The sequence below is a fragment of the Carettochelys insculpta genome, chromosome 6 (assembly GCF_033958435.1).
Source record: "Carettochelys insculpta isolate YL-2023 chromosome 6, ASM3395843v1, whole genome shotgun sequence".
Taxonomy (NCBI): Eukaryota; Metazoa; Chordata; order Testudines; family Carettochelyidae; genus Carettochelys; species Carettochelys insculpta.
Window position 1 is genome coordinate 55850665 of NC_134142.1, and position 16260 is coordinate 55866924.

General features: G+C 45.8%; 1 protein-coding gene across 2 annotated transcripts in view; it reads left to right on the forward strand.

Annotated features, from left to right (window-relative positions):
• Positions 1-16260, forward strand: part of CDIN1 (CDAN1 interacting nuclease 1) — a 210209-nt gene that overhangs the window by 161669 nt on the left and 32280 nt on the right. The window contains exon 11 of one of the 2 annotated variants that reach the window (XM_074998831.1): positions 3586-3664. The exons of the other annotated variant lie outside the window; for it this stretch is intronic. Within the exon in view, the coding sequence (XP_074854932.1) occupies positions 3586-3616 (31 nt within the window). The 3' untranslated portion in view covers positions 3617-3664. The remainder of the gene's footprint in view (positions 1-3585; positions 3665-16260) is intronic. 2 annotated transcript variants of the gene reach the window in all.

Sequence of the window (16260 nt, forward strand, 5' to 3'; positions counted from 1 at the left end):
TTTGTGAACTCTTATCTGTAATAGCTGAGTATCCCCATTCAGCACTGTTAAATGCCTTTTCTGAATTAATGAAAAGCAGTAATAGGCTGTGTCTACACTTGCATTCCGTTTTTGAAACAGGAATGCAAATGCAGGCAATCAGAAATGCAAATGAGGTGCAGATTTACATATCTGGTGCCTCATCTGCATATTCTTTTGAAACAGCTTTTGAAAGAAGAAAAGCAGTGTAGATGTGGCTTTTTTGAAAGTAAACCCCATCTTTAAAAGGAAAAAAAAGGGAAGAAGTGTTCTTTCAAAGGTGGGGTTTACTTTCAAAAGAGCTGCGTCCACACTGCTTTTCTTCTTTTGATAGAAGCTCTTTTAAAAGAACAATGTGCAAATGAGGCACCAGATATGTAAATTTGCTCTTCATTTGCATATTTGATTTCCCTCATTTGCATGCCTCTTTCAAAAGATGAATGCAAGGGTAGACTCAGCCATAGGCTGGGTCTACACGTGCCACTTCCTTTTGAAAGGGGCTTGTTAATAAGCGGGTTCAAAAGATGTTAATGAGGCACTGCAATGAATATGAGCACCTCCTTAGCATAACGGCGGCCATGGCAATTCGAAAGTGCAGCTTTTTGAATAGCACACTGCCCGTGGAGACGGGACCTTCCGAAAAGACCCCCCCAGTTTTTGAAAGCCCTTCTTCTTAACATCAGACAGGAAGCAGGGCTTTCAAAAACTGGGGGGGGGGTCCTTTCGGAAGGTCCCATCTCCACAGGCAGTGCGCAATTCGAAAAGCAGCACTTTTGAATTGCTGCGGCTGCCTTTATGCTAATGAGGCAGTGCATATTCATTGCAGTGCCTCATTAGCATCTTTCGAACCCGCTCATTAACATGCCCCTTTCGAAAGGAAGGGGCACGTGTAGACACAGGGATAGTGTTTTCCATCTTTGATTGTTTTTGTATATTATCCCTATGTATTCTTTTACAAAGAATTAAAAATATTCAATAAGTTTTCTCAAGAGATGCCAGCTCTTAACTAGAATATGTTGGTCATCATGCGGAGCCTAATACAGAGCCTTGGAATCCTACTGACTTCAGTGATCTTTGGGATCAGGCTAGGAGTTTGATGTATAGTTCTGGAAATGTAGTAGGGGTGTCACGGTGGCATTGTTCTGAGGGACTGAAAAAACCTGTTTAGCTTCATCAGGAGTATTAAACATTACCTTTAGAATTTTATCTGGTAAGAATTTGGGAGATAAAACCGCTAAGTATAAACAGTAGCAAAGGTTAGCAAGTGCTGGGAACCTAGAGGACAGGAAGAAAGCACACCAGACTGCAATGGAAATAGAATCATTTGTACAATACATTCTCTACTGCCAATACTGAAAAAAATCATTTGATTTCTTAATAATTTCCTTTGCATATTTATTTGTGTAGATTAATTTCCTGCTAGTGAAAGGTGCATCTTAGAGCTAATAAGACATTTTCTGTCAAAATGAGTTTTTGAAAGAAAATAGTGTCTGCATGATTGAAATTTTTCTTGGGAAAACATTTGGATTTTACTGAAAAATATCTAATTTACATTCAGAACATCAAATGGAAGAATATGTGTTGATGGATCACACTGATATCTTTAAAAAAATAACTGGGACAGTTCAGAAAACTACAACTGGAGATTTTCTTTTGGATAGGTTTGACCAATATCTAATTTTTTTCAAAAATTGATGCAAAATGTTTTTCGTTTTCAATCAGTGTGACAAAACAATTAGTTGCATACATGCACGTGCATGCATAAATAGAAACAAACATTGGAGAAAGATATATCTTTTGGTTTGTGTGTTTGTTTTTAATGACGAATGAAAGAAGTTCTGATAGTTTTCAATACCGTTTCCTCTGACTGAGTGAAGATTACCGTAGTTGTTCAGTGATTTGAGCTTTATCATTTAATTTAAATTCCCAACACTGACCACAAATGTTGAAGTAATTAATAATTTGATACCTCTCCATGTCTTAATTGTTTTAAACCTGGTAATTGTGGAGTTCAGCTATAAGGAAGAGTAATAGATGTCTCTTGACCTACAAACTGCCCAGATTCAGTTATAAATTGAATAGCATTAATGAGAACCTAAAATTGTAAAATGAACCAGTATGGGGGATTATTAAATATGTGAGAATGAAAAAATGGTAGTTGCTGCATATAGGGTTAAGTAGTTAATTCAACAACCTGTTACTGTAGTAAGTGGCAATAATCAATACAATATTGTATTAGAAATATTATTAATGACCTAACTGCCATTTGTTGCTTTTATTACATTTTATTGTATTCCGCTTCTAATTTAAATGGCTTTCTAATTAATTTTAGTCTGACTCAGTTTGAAGTAGTAAAACCTACCTATCTAATCGATGACATATGTTGTAGAGAAACGTACAAGAGCCTCATTTCCCCTAGATCAATCAGCCATGAAATAATTAACTGGATTTTTGTTTTTCCTGAAGTTTTTTAAGAAATACAATATGATTGAATTTGTCCAGTTCTTTTAAAAAAGGAAAAAACGTGGAAGCAAGTTACTTAAATGTTTTATCTGGCTACGTTCTCTTTTAACTGTTAAAATATCCTGAAGCACTTTATCACATTGCCTTTTTTTTAAACCATGTGTTGTATTAGTGAATTGCAGATGTTACTGATTTCAGCTGAAAGTCCTTAGTATGTTTACCAGAACACCAGACTGGCACTAACGAGGTCCCATCTAGGTCAAAGATGTAGAAACAACATCTTTCTTACATCTATCTAACTCTTGTGAAAACTAGAAGCCTAGGTCAGGGCAGTCAGCTGATGGCATTACCTCTTATAACCACTGATTAGATTAGCTCTACATTTATCAACTGGTCCTAGACTAATACCTAACCTTTAAAGTCAATAGTTTTCCTATATCCTTTTTTTTTTTTAAATAGTGACTGCTGTCCTGAATTGTGGGTTCAGTAACAATGAAGTGTAGCATACAGTTTTTCCAGCTTTACTGACTACTAAGTGTAAACAGCTATGCAAAATTCACACTTTATGCCTGGGAGTTCTTGCTAATTTAGATACCTGGATAGTCATAATATTCTACCCTTTTTACTTTTGTTTAATTTCTATTTAGAGACTCTTTTTTAGTCTGTTACCCTGTATGAATGTCACAGGTAGCTCAAGCATTGCTTTCTTTCTTAAATTGTTCAGTGAGAAATAGCTACAAACTGGAGTTTTCCAATGAAAACACACACTTTCATTTCTTGTTTAGTTTTAGATATTTTACTCTCATTCATTCCTTAAAGTACACAGTATAAGCACAATATGGTGAAAGATAGTCCCTACCTGTCAGTGAGCACCTTTCATTCTATAACAGGCTGGTGCTGGCTCCTTTACCCCCTTCCTGGGGTTCAGCCAGCAAATATGGTCCTCGCTTACTGACCCATGGGCAGTACTTTCTGATACTTTGTTGCAAAGATTCTGGTACTTAGTTGTGCAATGGGAAATATATGGAAGGTTGTCAGTAGAGTCTTAGGATGTTTCTGCTTCACAGATTGACGGTCTTAGCTCTTCATCTTACTACGTTGCAGGAAGGCCATAAAGAGGAGCGGCTGTGTCTAGAGAAGAATAGTAGAGCTGCTCTAACAACATCTGGAATATTGCTTAAAGGTAACTTTTGCCAACTTTTTCAAAGTGCAGAAGCCTGCACCAGAATCTTCCAGCTCATCGTCAGTGATGTGGGACTCAGGTGACTGCAGAGTATGGTCTCAACTAGCCCTTAACCAACTTTCTGGTTGTTCTTTAAATGGCTGGACAGAAGCCGTAGAGCAGGGCCAGGTGATAGGAAACAAATCTAAGCTGACACCAGCCAAAAGAAATAGAAGGTACGGCCCCTAAGGAAGGTCTTCTTGAACCGCTCTTGGACCCGTCTTAAAGACAAAGGCTGAACAAAATGCAGAGCATATATGTAAAATGAACAATAGATTCTATATTAAGGAAAAATAATGGTCTGGCCATAAGCTCTTCTTTCCACCTTCTGTCATTCGGAGTTGTCATGCAATGAGTACTGTTCCCAGTGAAGGGTCTTTTCTTGTGGATCTTCGTAGCCAGTTTGCAGGTCATAGAAAAGAGCCAGCATGGCACATAGTCTGTGCCTATTAGAAAAGCCATCTCCTGGGTTACTGCATGTCACCTTTCATTACAGTAGTCTGTCGTGTAGGCCATCTCTCTATTATAAACTATGCCTGAGTTTTGTAGGGGTTCATGGGAGCAAGGGATATACTTCCTAATTTTCAATTGTCTCCAGCATATAATGCCATCTGTATCCCATAAGTTTTGCACTAGGGGGCGGGCCTGCTGTGGCATGGCCAGTGGCTGGTGGGACACCATCCATCTGGTACTGTGGCTGAGCACTGGGCGGGCAGGGGTTTGGAGCAGGGCTGCTTGCCTGGGCCGGCAGCCAGCAATATGGGGAGCCTTGTCCCCAGGTGGCAACTCTTTTCCTGCTCTGGCTGCCCCCCTGTGGTCACTCTGCAGGATAGCTGTCTCCAATGTTCACTGCCCCCAGGGGTGACTGCAGTACCGCTTTGCCTCCTCTCACACCCCTCCCCCACCATTTCCATTTTATGGAAAACAATTGTGTGCCAGGCATACCCCATTTTCCTTGTACAACCAAACCCTGACCTTGCTTTAAGGTAGAATAAGAGAAAACTGCATAATAAGTTTGGTGGTCCTAGATCTTACAGTTTGAGTTCTTGAATAAACGGACTCACAAACAGGAACACTGTAGGATACATACATATATAAGTACCTATACTATACACAAGGGGGACAGCTATATACAAATGGGCGACCAGCGAATGGCTCAGCCATCACCCTGGGGTGGATGTATAGGGGCGTGACCCCTGGCAGGTAAGAGTCACAACCCCCTTCTTGTCCACGGTCCCCAGCTCAGCTGGCTGGGGGCCAGGAGGACCAGCAGGTGTGGCCAGGATGCCTCCACCAGCTGGCTTTCAGCCCCAGTGGATTCCGGTCCTGGGGGGCGGGGGCTGGCAGGCGGCGCAGCAGGTGGGGTGGCAGGCAGTGAGGCAGGAGGCAAAGCAGGTGGGGCGGCAAGTGAGGCTGCAGGGTGGGCAGCAGGTGGAGCGGCGGGGAGGGCGGCAGGATAGGCTGTAGGCGGTGGGAGTCTGGCGACAGCCTGCAGGAGCAACCCTGCTATGTCCTGGAAGATGCCCATGAACTCCTGCCACGCCGCCCAGCATCGGGTAGACTCCTCCCGTTCAAACCTCAGTCTCTCCTCGGCCACCTCTGTCTGTCGCCGGAGAGCCGCCAGGAGCTGGGGGTCCACGGGGGCCATCCCCTGGGTCCGGCGGTGGCGTGACCCTCCCGCTGGCCTTGGATTTCCCCGGACACTGGCGGTGGCTGACCTCCAGCGGGCTCTCAGGGACCACGGAGGGTGCCTGGCTGCCTGGGGCATCAGATGGTGCAGCTGTGGAGAGAGGGAGGGGAAGGCTGTTAGTACTATGCCATGGCCCGTGGCCCATTCCCTCCACCCCTCCTTGGGTGCTGGGTCTCCATCCCCGTCAGTGGGTGTGGTGTCCCTCTTGGGTGTCCCAATTGCATGGTCCTCTTGCCCCTAGGGTTACGGCACAGTGCTGTCCATGGGTGTGGGTGCTGATGGGCACTGATGGCCATGCCGCTGTCCTGGGACCATGCTGTGGCTGGGCAGTTGTGGGTTGGGGTCTGCTGGGGGTGTGTGGGGCTCCTGGTCATGTCTGATGCCCCCGCCCTGTGGCCCAGGGGTGTGTGCCCTGTCAGGTACATACCTGACCATCCACTGCTGCAATCGGGGGAACCCTGGTGTGCGGACACCTGGCTGGTGCTCCGGGAGGGGAGGTCTATGAGGAGCCCTCCCTCCTCGCTGCTGGACTCCTTCTCCTCTGTCCCGAGGGCGCGCTGCTCGCATGGGCCCTGGGTGCGGGGCTGGCCTCTGGGCTGGACTGCAACTCCGAGGACTGCTGGGACTCATTGACCATGGTGTCAAGTGTGGCTGGGAGGAGGAGGTGTTCCAAGGGCCCTAGATGGCCCTGAGCTCCCTGTAGAAGGGGCAAGCAGTGGGGGCTGCTCCAGACTGGCTGGCCGAGTCCCGGGCCCAGGCGTAACCCTGCCACATCTCCTTCATCTTGCTGCGGATGTGATCCAGACTGCGAGCAGGGTGACCCTGGGTGGCCAGTCAGGCAAACACTTCTGCGTTCCGCTGCTTGATCCCCATCACGTGGAGCAACTCCTCCTCACCCCAGAGCCCCAGCAGGTCTCAGAGCTCGGCCTCTGACCAGGAGGGGCCCCACCTCTTTTTTGGCCCCCACTTTGGCTGCTGGGGGTGCCTGGGTCCCCTGAGAAGGGGAGCCCTGGGGGCGCTCCGGAGGCTAGCTTCATGCCATGGGTGGTGGGTGGTGATTCACGTCCTCTGGAGGGTGTGCAGGGATAGCACATGAGTGCGCAGTTGCCTGAACGCTCTCAGCTCCCTGCCACAGGAAATCCAGGTCTGTGGTGCTTTAAAGGCTGCTGCGTGCGAGGACCATAGATACCCACAGCGGCTGGACAAAGCATCGCAACCCCTCAGCTGATTGCTGCCATAGAGGATCCCGCTGTTTTGAAGTAGCAGGGCACAGATCATCTACACATACCCTACTTCGACGTTGAACATTGAAGTAGGGTGCTATTCCCATCTTTGGATAGGAATAGCAATTTCAACGTCTCAATGCCTAACGTTGATTTCAACGTTGAAATAGCACATGGCGCGTGTAGACGTGACGCATGCTATTTCAACATTGTGCCAGCTGCTTCTAAGTAGCCAGCAAGTGTAGATGCACCCTGCATGATTTCTTATAGTTGCCTCAGGGCTTTTCTGACCAACTCTAACCTGTAGGAGTTACATGAGATTGAAAATATGGGCAATAATTAATATAACATCCGATCAGCCAAGACTTGAGGTGCAGGGATAGCTTAGTGGTTGGAACATTGGCTTGCTAAACCTGGGGTTGTGAGCTCAATCCTTAAGGAGACTATTTAGGTATTGGAGCAAATAGATGTCAGGCATGCTACTTGGTCCTGCCAAGAGGGCCAGGGACTGGACTAGATGACCTCCCACAGTCCCTTTAAATTCTAGGAGATGCGTATCTCCAATTATCTTATCTAAGTTGTGCTATTTTGGTGCTGGTACTGAGTTTAGCAGAGGATGGGGAACTGGCTGAGTACCAGTTCCTCTTTTTACAAAAAGGGCACTGAATATAACATAAGAGCAGACCAGTTATACACTTATATAATATACACATGCTCACTTTTCGCTGCCATTCTAGCATTAGTATAAGCCACTATGTTATGCCCCCAGCCCATTGGAGAATCACCAGCATACTCGGCAAATGTGTCTTGGATCCATTTTATAGTGTGCTTTCAGCCAAAGTAGTTGATAATGAAGTACTAAGTAGCCTCACCAAAGTGTCTGGCCCCCATTTCCCATTGGGAATATTGAAACAAAAAATTTATTTCATTTTTTGTACAGAAAGTTTTCTTTAAACTGACCCAAATGTTTACTTATGAATCCACACAAAATAATTAAGCTGTGTTTATGGATAGCACATTTTACTGGAGTTGTTCCAAATCCCGTTCTCTCCAACAAACTAGACTGTAAGGAACTACATCTCCCATGGTGCATTTCCTCTGCATGGAGCATCATGGGACTTGCATGACTACATTGACCAGCTCCATCATTTTCATAAGAAAATAGTGACAGATAATCTAATTCTGGAAGGCAATTTGGAAAAGTGGAGCAAAAAAAAATATACATTTTGGAAATATGAATGTTTGATTTTGTGTTGGAATTTTTCATCATAATAGTCAATATTTCTAGATAATTTTTTTTTAATTTCTATTCTGTGATAAATTGTGACCTTTCAACTTTTTTGTCACATTTTGGATTGTGACGTTCATAGATCTGATGCCAGCTCTTGCCAGAGATTTAGGCAGCAGCTAAACAAATTCATAGCTGGAAACCAGACTAGCTCATCTGTTTTTTAGCTTGTCCCATCAACTTAAATTCTGAAGAAAGGAAATAAGGAGCTCACATGAAAATTCTTCATCTCTTTACTGTTTGTGCTCTTACAGGGCTGGAGCTAAGACACAAAAGCAGAAATCTGCAGGGTCAATTTGGATTAGCCCTAAAAACCTTGAGTGCTTACATATTATTACATCTCTGTCATCTATTGGACTGTAATTTATTTATGTGTGTATATTTGCTTGCTTTAATCTGTATCTAACTCCTTCATTTCTTTTCTCAGTTAATACATTCTCAAGTTCATTGTAGGATTAGCTAGCAGTATTGTCTTAAATGTGAAATCTGAAGCACACATTAACTTAGCGTAAGTGACTGGTGTGTTGGGACAGAATATTTTGTGGTCTTTTCTGTAAGTAAGCATTCATGACTAAGTCCAGCTTACCTGGTTGGTGGGATAGACTGGAGTGCCCAAGGGCATTATCTGTCAATCCACAGGAAGACTCATGTTATGCTTCAGGTGTACATATTCATTACTAGGTTCATGAAATCTAATTATGTAACATACCACTAGATTGAGGTATCTGCCCTGCTTTTTGACAGTCTGGACTGACAGTCAGATTTATGGTCATGAATCGCTCCAAACAGTGTGATCAGGACAGAAATAAATTTTAGAATTTACTGTTCGATGGAAATTCCAGATTTCACTCTGCTTTAGTGTTGGGGTTGACAGCACTGTACTGTTTAACTGCACATTCTAGTTAACTACAGGGCACTGAAACATGGGACTTAATTTCCCTTTCCTATTTTTCTCATACCTGATACGGGAAGATTTATCAGCTCTTCCGGTTAATAGAAAATTCAGACTTGATGCCAGTTCAATCTTCAGCCTCCATATTGTATCTTCCAATAAGATGCCCTGGGTATTGTGATGTGAACATGTCTAGTAGAAATGTAAATGAGATCACCATCTCATATATAACAATTTATGGAATAAAAATCAAAAGGTAACTTTGCAATCTAGTCCCTTTTCTTACATAATTTTTTTCAATTCCTTTATGTAAACTAGTACTGTCGTTTGTACTTAAATCTTATACGAGTTGATTAGCATCTTGTAACTGCATCATTTTATTCTATGAAAAAAAAATTCTGTCCCTTTACTGAATTTTTGGGAGTGTGTTACAAAGGAGCATTCATTGCCTATGGTTTAAATGTGCTACAGACAAATTCTTCATCTCCAGTTTAATTCAGGAGCAGGTATAATGCAAATTAGTTTTGGTCTGCAATTTTTGTTTGCTAGTGCTGTACCAATTCTTGTTTTACTGTCAAAATGTGATGCAAAGAACAAATGAAAGTGTTGATTAGCAGCATGTATAAAACTGCTGAACTCATTAAATTGGTTTAAGATCTAGGGATAATTTATTTTACTTTTGATCATAATGTGTGCTAAACATTTAGTTTAAAAATAGTTGCCTAGTACAGGTTGAACCTCCCTGTTTTGACTCTGTCAGGACCTGACAAGGCCTGAATCCAGAAATTTGCTGGACCAGGTAAGGTCAATGTTGGCCCATTGGCTGCCGCCAGCGGCAAGGCAGCAGCAGAGGGACGAACATAGATAGAGCAAGAATGAAAAGGTGTTCAGAGAAGAGATGAGCAGGCTGTGGAGCTCCATAGCCAGTGGTCTGCACTCCTGACTGCCAGCTATGGCCCCTGACCGGCAGGCTGTGCTCCCAGCCCCGGCAGGCTGTGCTGTCACAGGACTCCACAGCCATTCTGCTACTTCCCCTGAGCACCTCCCACCCCCATTCCTTCCTCTCCCCCCCCGAGCTTGAACACCACACATCAGCTATTTGCATTGCTCAGGGACCTCTTGGAGGGTAGGGAAGGAGATGCTGAGCATGAGGATGTTGACCTGTGAGTGCTCCAGCCCCAAAGCATACATGGATGCCAGGCATAAATGCTGCTGGATGAAGAAAGTCCATATTTAGAGGTCCAACCTGTATTGAGTAAAATACTGAGACAGTCACTTACTTTTAGGGCTCAGCTTTAATTCCTCTTCTTTTCCTGCTATACGCCTTTGAATTATCAGCCTGCTTCATATCTCAGATTATGAAACAGGTATACTAAAGTAGGAATTGAATAAAGACTTGAAAAATGTAACTAGTTGGGCAAATGAGCATAAATTCCAGCTGAATCAAGGGAAAACGGCATCCAGCTACTTCACCACAAACCATTGGATGTTCAAGTACACTCTAAAATTTGCCTTGAATAGATAAAGTATTGCTGTATAGTGGAACTCAATGTACCTTGGAATGGCCTAGCACCAGGACTCAGATTTGTCCCACAAGTCAATAAGCTGCTGATCAAAGAAGAGCAGAGACTGAGGCCATGTCGGAGGGTGTTAGCCGGTGGCCGGGTAATGTACGGTCAGGTACCAGCTATGCCCCTGTTATCATCCGAGTTTAAAACTGCGAGAGCAGGGAGCTCGTCGCTGCAAGAAGCCAAGACAGGCTGACGGATTCCCCTGGGTCCTAAGCAGCCCAGTTTTTACTGTTAGAGCAGGGAGCTGCTAGCACTCTCACCTACGGCCAGGCTGTAGTAACCAAACGGTTAAAGTTCTTTTTCTTGTGCCGGCTGTGTTGTAGCGACAAAAGGATAACAGGGTCAGGCTTGGATCTTAACTAGTTACAAGTTTATTAAGCTACAGTTATAAGCGTGTGCTTACAAAAGGCTATTGTCTACTTCTTATATGCTAGCAAAGTACAGGTGTTAACAAGTTACGTTACAATCCAATACAAAGATATCTGTTACCATCTAACACAATGATATCTTGATACAACGACGTCTAGTTACAGAGCTCTAATTCTTTAGCTGTGCACAAAAAAAACGGAGACCTAGCATGGGTATATCTTACCCTCTCTGCGTCTCTCGATACCAGCGTAGCCAAGCCAGATCGGTCACTCAATTCCGCAGAAAGACGAATACAAGGTTGGGCGTCCCCAGTTGTGGACCTCGGGAGGCAATCACCTGACCCAACCAGCAGGTAGTTGGTGGAATGCACTCAAAGTTAGAGTTCTGCTGGACCCATCTTTTATACCCCTTTTTGGGTTACGTATTCTCTTTCTTATCTATGGTGCCAGATTATACTGGTCTGTCTTTGTGACGCCAGTTTGTTACAAGGGCAATTCTTACTTAATTTGCACTTGTAAGACAGGAGATAAGCAATTTGAGAGTACAGGACATTCTTTTTGTGTGGGCAGGGACTTCCTCTTCTGGGATGGCTGTGTGGTCATCAAATTCATCAATGCCAGCTGGGGTGATTTCCTGAGGGGGTCCCTCCCGTTGTTGACAGTTTGGCCTGTTAGCCTTTTATCTGTACTTTCTGCTTCTCAGGGTCACGATGAGCTAGCACATCTGGGCCTCAATGAGGGCATCAAAGACTGTGCTGTCAGCAGCCGTTTGCCCTGTGTGCTCCTCAGTGGTGGGGGGCAGCGAGCAAGCTGGCTTATGAGGGGGAGACTTTGTCTGGCTACATTCCACCCCCTGATGCACCACACTACATCCCAGAACGCAAGGTGGTGGTGATGCCAGCACCTCTTGCCCTCCTTGGAGGAAGTCTAAAAGTACCCAATGATCCGATTAGTATGTGGGGAATCGCGGAACTGGCTAGGATCATTTGTCAGCTCCGTGTATCAGATTTGCGTGGAGGAGATAGCCACATCAATTAGTCTCCTAACAATGCACAGTGTTATGCAAAACACAACTACTATGATAAGAACAATCAAAATAGTGGTTACAATAGAATGCAGGAATGGAGTAAGAGAAAATTCTAATTGTTGAGCTAGCCATTTTAACCATGAGATCTTTCCATTCCTTGTTACAGCATGTAAGATTTTAACTGCATCTTTGATGGCAGATACATCCTGTTTAATCTGTTCTGAGTGTTTACCTAAAAGCAGCAAGATTGGTTAATTACAGCACAAACTCTTCCTTGTTGGGCCAGGACTGCATACTTTGAGACCCACCCATCCCTTGCTGACACTCAGACAGAGAACAATTAGACAGGAAGGCAGATGGGAATTATGGTCTAATCCAGAAAGTTCAAACCGGTTACCTCTACCCACACCAGCTTGGCTGGGAGGACGGGACAGAAGGGCCCAGCCTAACCTTGGAGCTTCCTCGCACGCGATGGCTTCCACTCCAAGGAATTACAAGCAAGACACTCAGTTCCACGAAAGTTTAAACCGGTTACCTCTACCCACACCAGCTTGGCTGGGAGGACGGGACAGAAGGGCCCAGCCTAACCTTGGAGCTTCCTCGCACGCGATGGCTTCCACTCCGAGGAATTACAAGCAAGACACTCAGTTCCACCCTCCCAGCACCCGGGACGACAAGGTTGTCAGGGACTCAAATCCCAGCAAGCCTCGTCCCATTACAGGGTATAATAACAAAACCAGAACCAGAACCAGAACTTTCAGATTCCTTATCCAAGTAGGAGTTCACCCTATCACAGCATGAACCCCAGGGGCTGCAGTGAAGGTAGGAGTGGACGTCGCTGTCATCAAACCAGACAGGTCCACACCGGAAGATGTTGCTCTTGTCCCACCAATCATTCAGGTTCAGAGGGACAAACTCAATTCCCAATCTGGTAGAGGAGTTCAGCAGGGTACACATCCACCAATCCATGGCACCGGCGGTGGAGACGATGGACTGGATGGCATTCCTGAGGGGATGCTTAGGTGTGGCAGAAGTCAGCGAGGTAGTCAGGAAGATGACGAGGAGTTGAGGTGCCATGCTGTCATCTGGGTTGAAGGTAGCTACAACACAGCTAGGCCTATAGCAATTACTAAGAGTCTATTAGTATTAATATGGCATCTAGCAGCATACATGTATTATATACATTAAAGTTCTTTGGTGTGTACTGATGTTACAGGTGGCCGTTGCCTTGCTTCCTCCCAGGGAGGTGTGTATTCCAGGTGGTCCCTTCTTTTCTGGAGAGAAAACACAAGGTCACACGGTCTTGGATGTGATCCAAGCCTCGGTAATGGTTATTGGTTCCCTTTTAGAGTCTAAAGCAGTCCACACCCCCACCTTTGCATGAGTGGAGTACATGAGTCTGTGTTCCCAGGCTAGGGTGTTTAATTACAACAGTATCTCCAGGATTAGATTTGGAGTCCTTGAGCGGTGCAGCCGAGGTTGAGGAATTTTTCCCTGTAGGGAAGAATCCTCTGCTGATTGGACTGCCCGTAGGGGTTTGCTGGTTGTTTAGTCACTGCACCACCTCATCCAGCCTGTTTTCCCAAGTACCATCCGTGGGCTTTAAGTGGCTCTTTAACAGCCCGTTCCAGTGCTCAACTATGCCATTGGACTGGGGTCGGTACGGGCGGTGGTAAGTCCACTGAATTCCATGCTTAGTAGCCCACTCTTGTACTACTGTGTTTCTAAAGTGTGAGCTGTTGTCAGACTGGATTTCTTAGGGTGTAGGGACTATCATGATTATACGATTTAGCCCTGTGATGGTGGGTTGCCAATGGGGCAGGGTATGCAAAACCAATTGCTGAAACTGTCAGTGCGGGCAGAATCGCGGGCAATGAACCCCCCGCTTACCCCGCACCAGCGTCCCGTTCGGATCCTCCCAGGGCCTCAGACGAGGGCAAAGAAGAGACGGCCGAAGCCTGCCGACAGGCAAAGGCCGCTCCGCTCCTCAGCAAGCCAACCCCACCCACCTCCGGCAGGGGGCCCAGAGACCAGTTTTGTACTAGAGGGGAGAGGCTGGGGAGAAGCTAATTCCCGGTAGGTCAGGAGCTGACTCGCTTGTTGAAAGCAAGGGTAAGACGAGGAGAGGAAAAATAAACTAGATAATGACTGTATTTATTGACAAAAGACAGCAACATACAAACAAACAACACAGCGCGTAAACTAAACTTGTATAACTATTCATTAACAACTAACTTAACTAAGTTTAATTATTCTAAAAATATATAGTCTAAACACTTACGGTAAATATTAACAAGAATTGCATGGAAGGAGATTATGAGAGACTTCTCTTATAAAACAAAAGGGTAAAAAGACTTAATGAGTTTTAAAGTAAGTTTTTCTCCGAGCTAGGGAAGATAAATTAGTTTGTTACCCCTATTTGCTCTGGGTGACTAGTTGAGTCACCCTATTGGAAACCTTGAGGTCCAGCCTATCAAGGTTTCCTCCCAACTGAGACAATATATGGCGGATTTTCCCAGTGGGAATTGGAGAGAGAGGGAGACAGAGGGAGAGGAGGTTAGGAGGAAAAAGAGAAACCTTAACAATAACAGTTAGCTAACAAAGCCTTAACTATGGGCTTATTAACCAATTGCGCAGCTTGGAGCAAATTATTTCAGCTCCGGGTTATGGCTCTTAGTTGATCCAGAAAAACTGCAACCTGAGCTGCAGTCTGTTAAATCCCCCTACGCAGCCTGAATCACTTAATGGGGTATTAGATTTTAGAGTTAGTGTCTCAGGGCGTAGAGGGGGTTTTACGTGTCCAATCAGGTGTAAGGGTCCTGTCCAGTAGTCTAGTTGAGTGCGATGGTCACGTCCGGCAAAGAAGAATCAAGGCGACGAGCAGCGAGAGCGTAGGTGCTGCGAAGGTGGCAGGCTCTAGGCTTCAATTGATGTGTGCGCAGTACTCCACCCTAAGGGTGAAGCCAGTTCGACACACACCAAATCCGCCTTTGAGCTGCTTGTCGGCGGCAAGGTCGGGGGTGCCGCAGTGATGACAGGCTCTGGGTGCTAACGGGCGAGAGCTCAGTACCTCACCCTAAGGGTGAGGCCAGTTCGTCTCCCGCCCAATTTACCTCAGAGCTGCTGCCTTTGCTCTTTTAGTGTGAGTGATACAGCTAGTGCCTCAGCAGGCGGACCCTGCTGGGCGGATATGGAATTGCTTTAGGGGGTCTTCAAAAAGGCAGGAGCTCTTCGAAAAGTCTTCGCCTCAGAGGCAGCTAGCCTGGGGCTGGTGGACGCCTCGAGGGCCAGCACCTCCCCGTGTAGGTGATAGAGTCGTATCTGTACCAAGGGCCCCGAGCGCTGTGCGTCGCTGCCTTATATTCCCTGATCTCATACATTATTCATGAGTCTATTTACATACGGACATTTTGAAGGTCTTGCCTTCAAACAGGTCCTCCTCTAGAGGCTGCCCCACCTGTGTCCAATGAGGAGCCTGGATTTCAAATCTATGATTTTTGAAATGTTTGTGAGTTCAGGTTACCGGGAAAACCAACTGACACAGAGTGACCGTTACAGAGGGCTGCTAACTGGCAGCCTATGTACCTTTTAGAGTCTACCTGCCCCTGTAAGCCGTGTCTACACGTGCACGCTACTTCGAAGTAGCGGCACTAACTTCGAAATAGCGCCCGTCACGGCTACACGTGTTGGGCGCTATTTCGATGTTAACATCGACGTTAGGCGGCGAGACGTCAAAGCCGCTAACCCCATGAGGGGATGGGAATAGCGCCCTACTTCGACGTTCAACGTCGAAGTAGGGACCGTGTAGTCGTTGCACATCCCGCAACATCGAAATTGTGGGGTCCTCCATGGCGGCCATCAGCTGGGGGGTTGAGAGATGCTGTCTCTCCAGCCCGTGCGGGGCTCTATGGTCACCGTGTGCAGCAGCCCTTAGCCCAGGGCTTCTGGCTACTGCTGCTGCAGCAGGGGATTCATGCCGCATGCACAGGGTCTGCAACTCGTTGTTGGCTCAGTGTATCTTGTGCTGTTTAGTGCAAGTGTGTCTGGGAGGGGCCCTTTAAGGGAGCAGCTGGCTGTTGAGTCCGCCCTGTGACCCTGTCTGCAGCTGTGCCTGGCACCCTTATTTCGATGTGTGCTACTGTGGCGTGTAGACGTTCCCTCGCTGCGCCTATTTCTATGTGGTGCTGCGCAACGTCGATGTTGAACATCGACGTTGCCAGCCCTGGAGGACGTGTAGACGTTATTCATCAAAATAGCCTATTTCGATGTCTCCACATCGAAATAGGCTACTTCGAAGTAGGCTTCACGTGTAGACGTAGCCGTATTAATATTAAAGGCCCAAGGCTTGTTTCCCCTGGCCCACGGGGACGATTATGCCCGAAGGATGAAAAATCCCTGACAGAAACAATTTCCATTCCGGTCAAAAGGTACTCACACCTTTGCCTGGTAGTAGGAAGTGGGCCAATGTAATCAACCTGCCAGGTTGCCCATAGTGTTT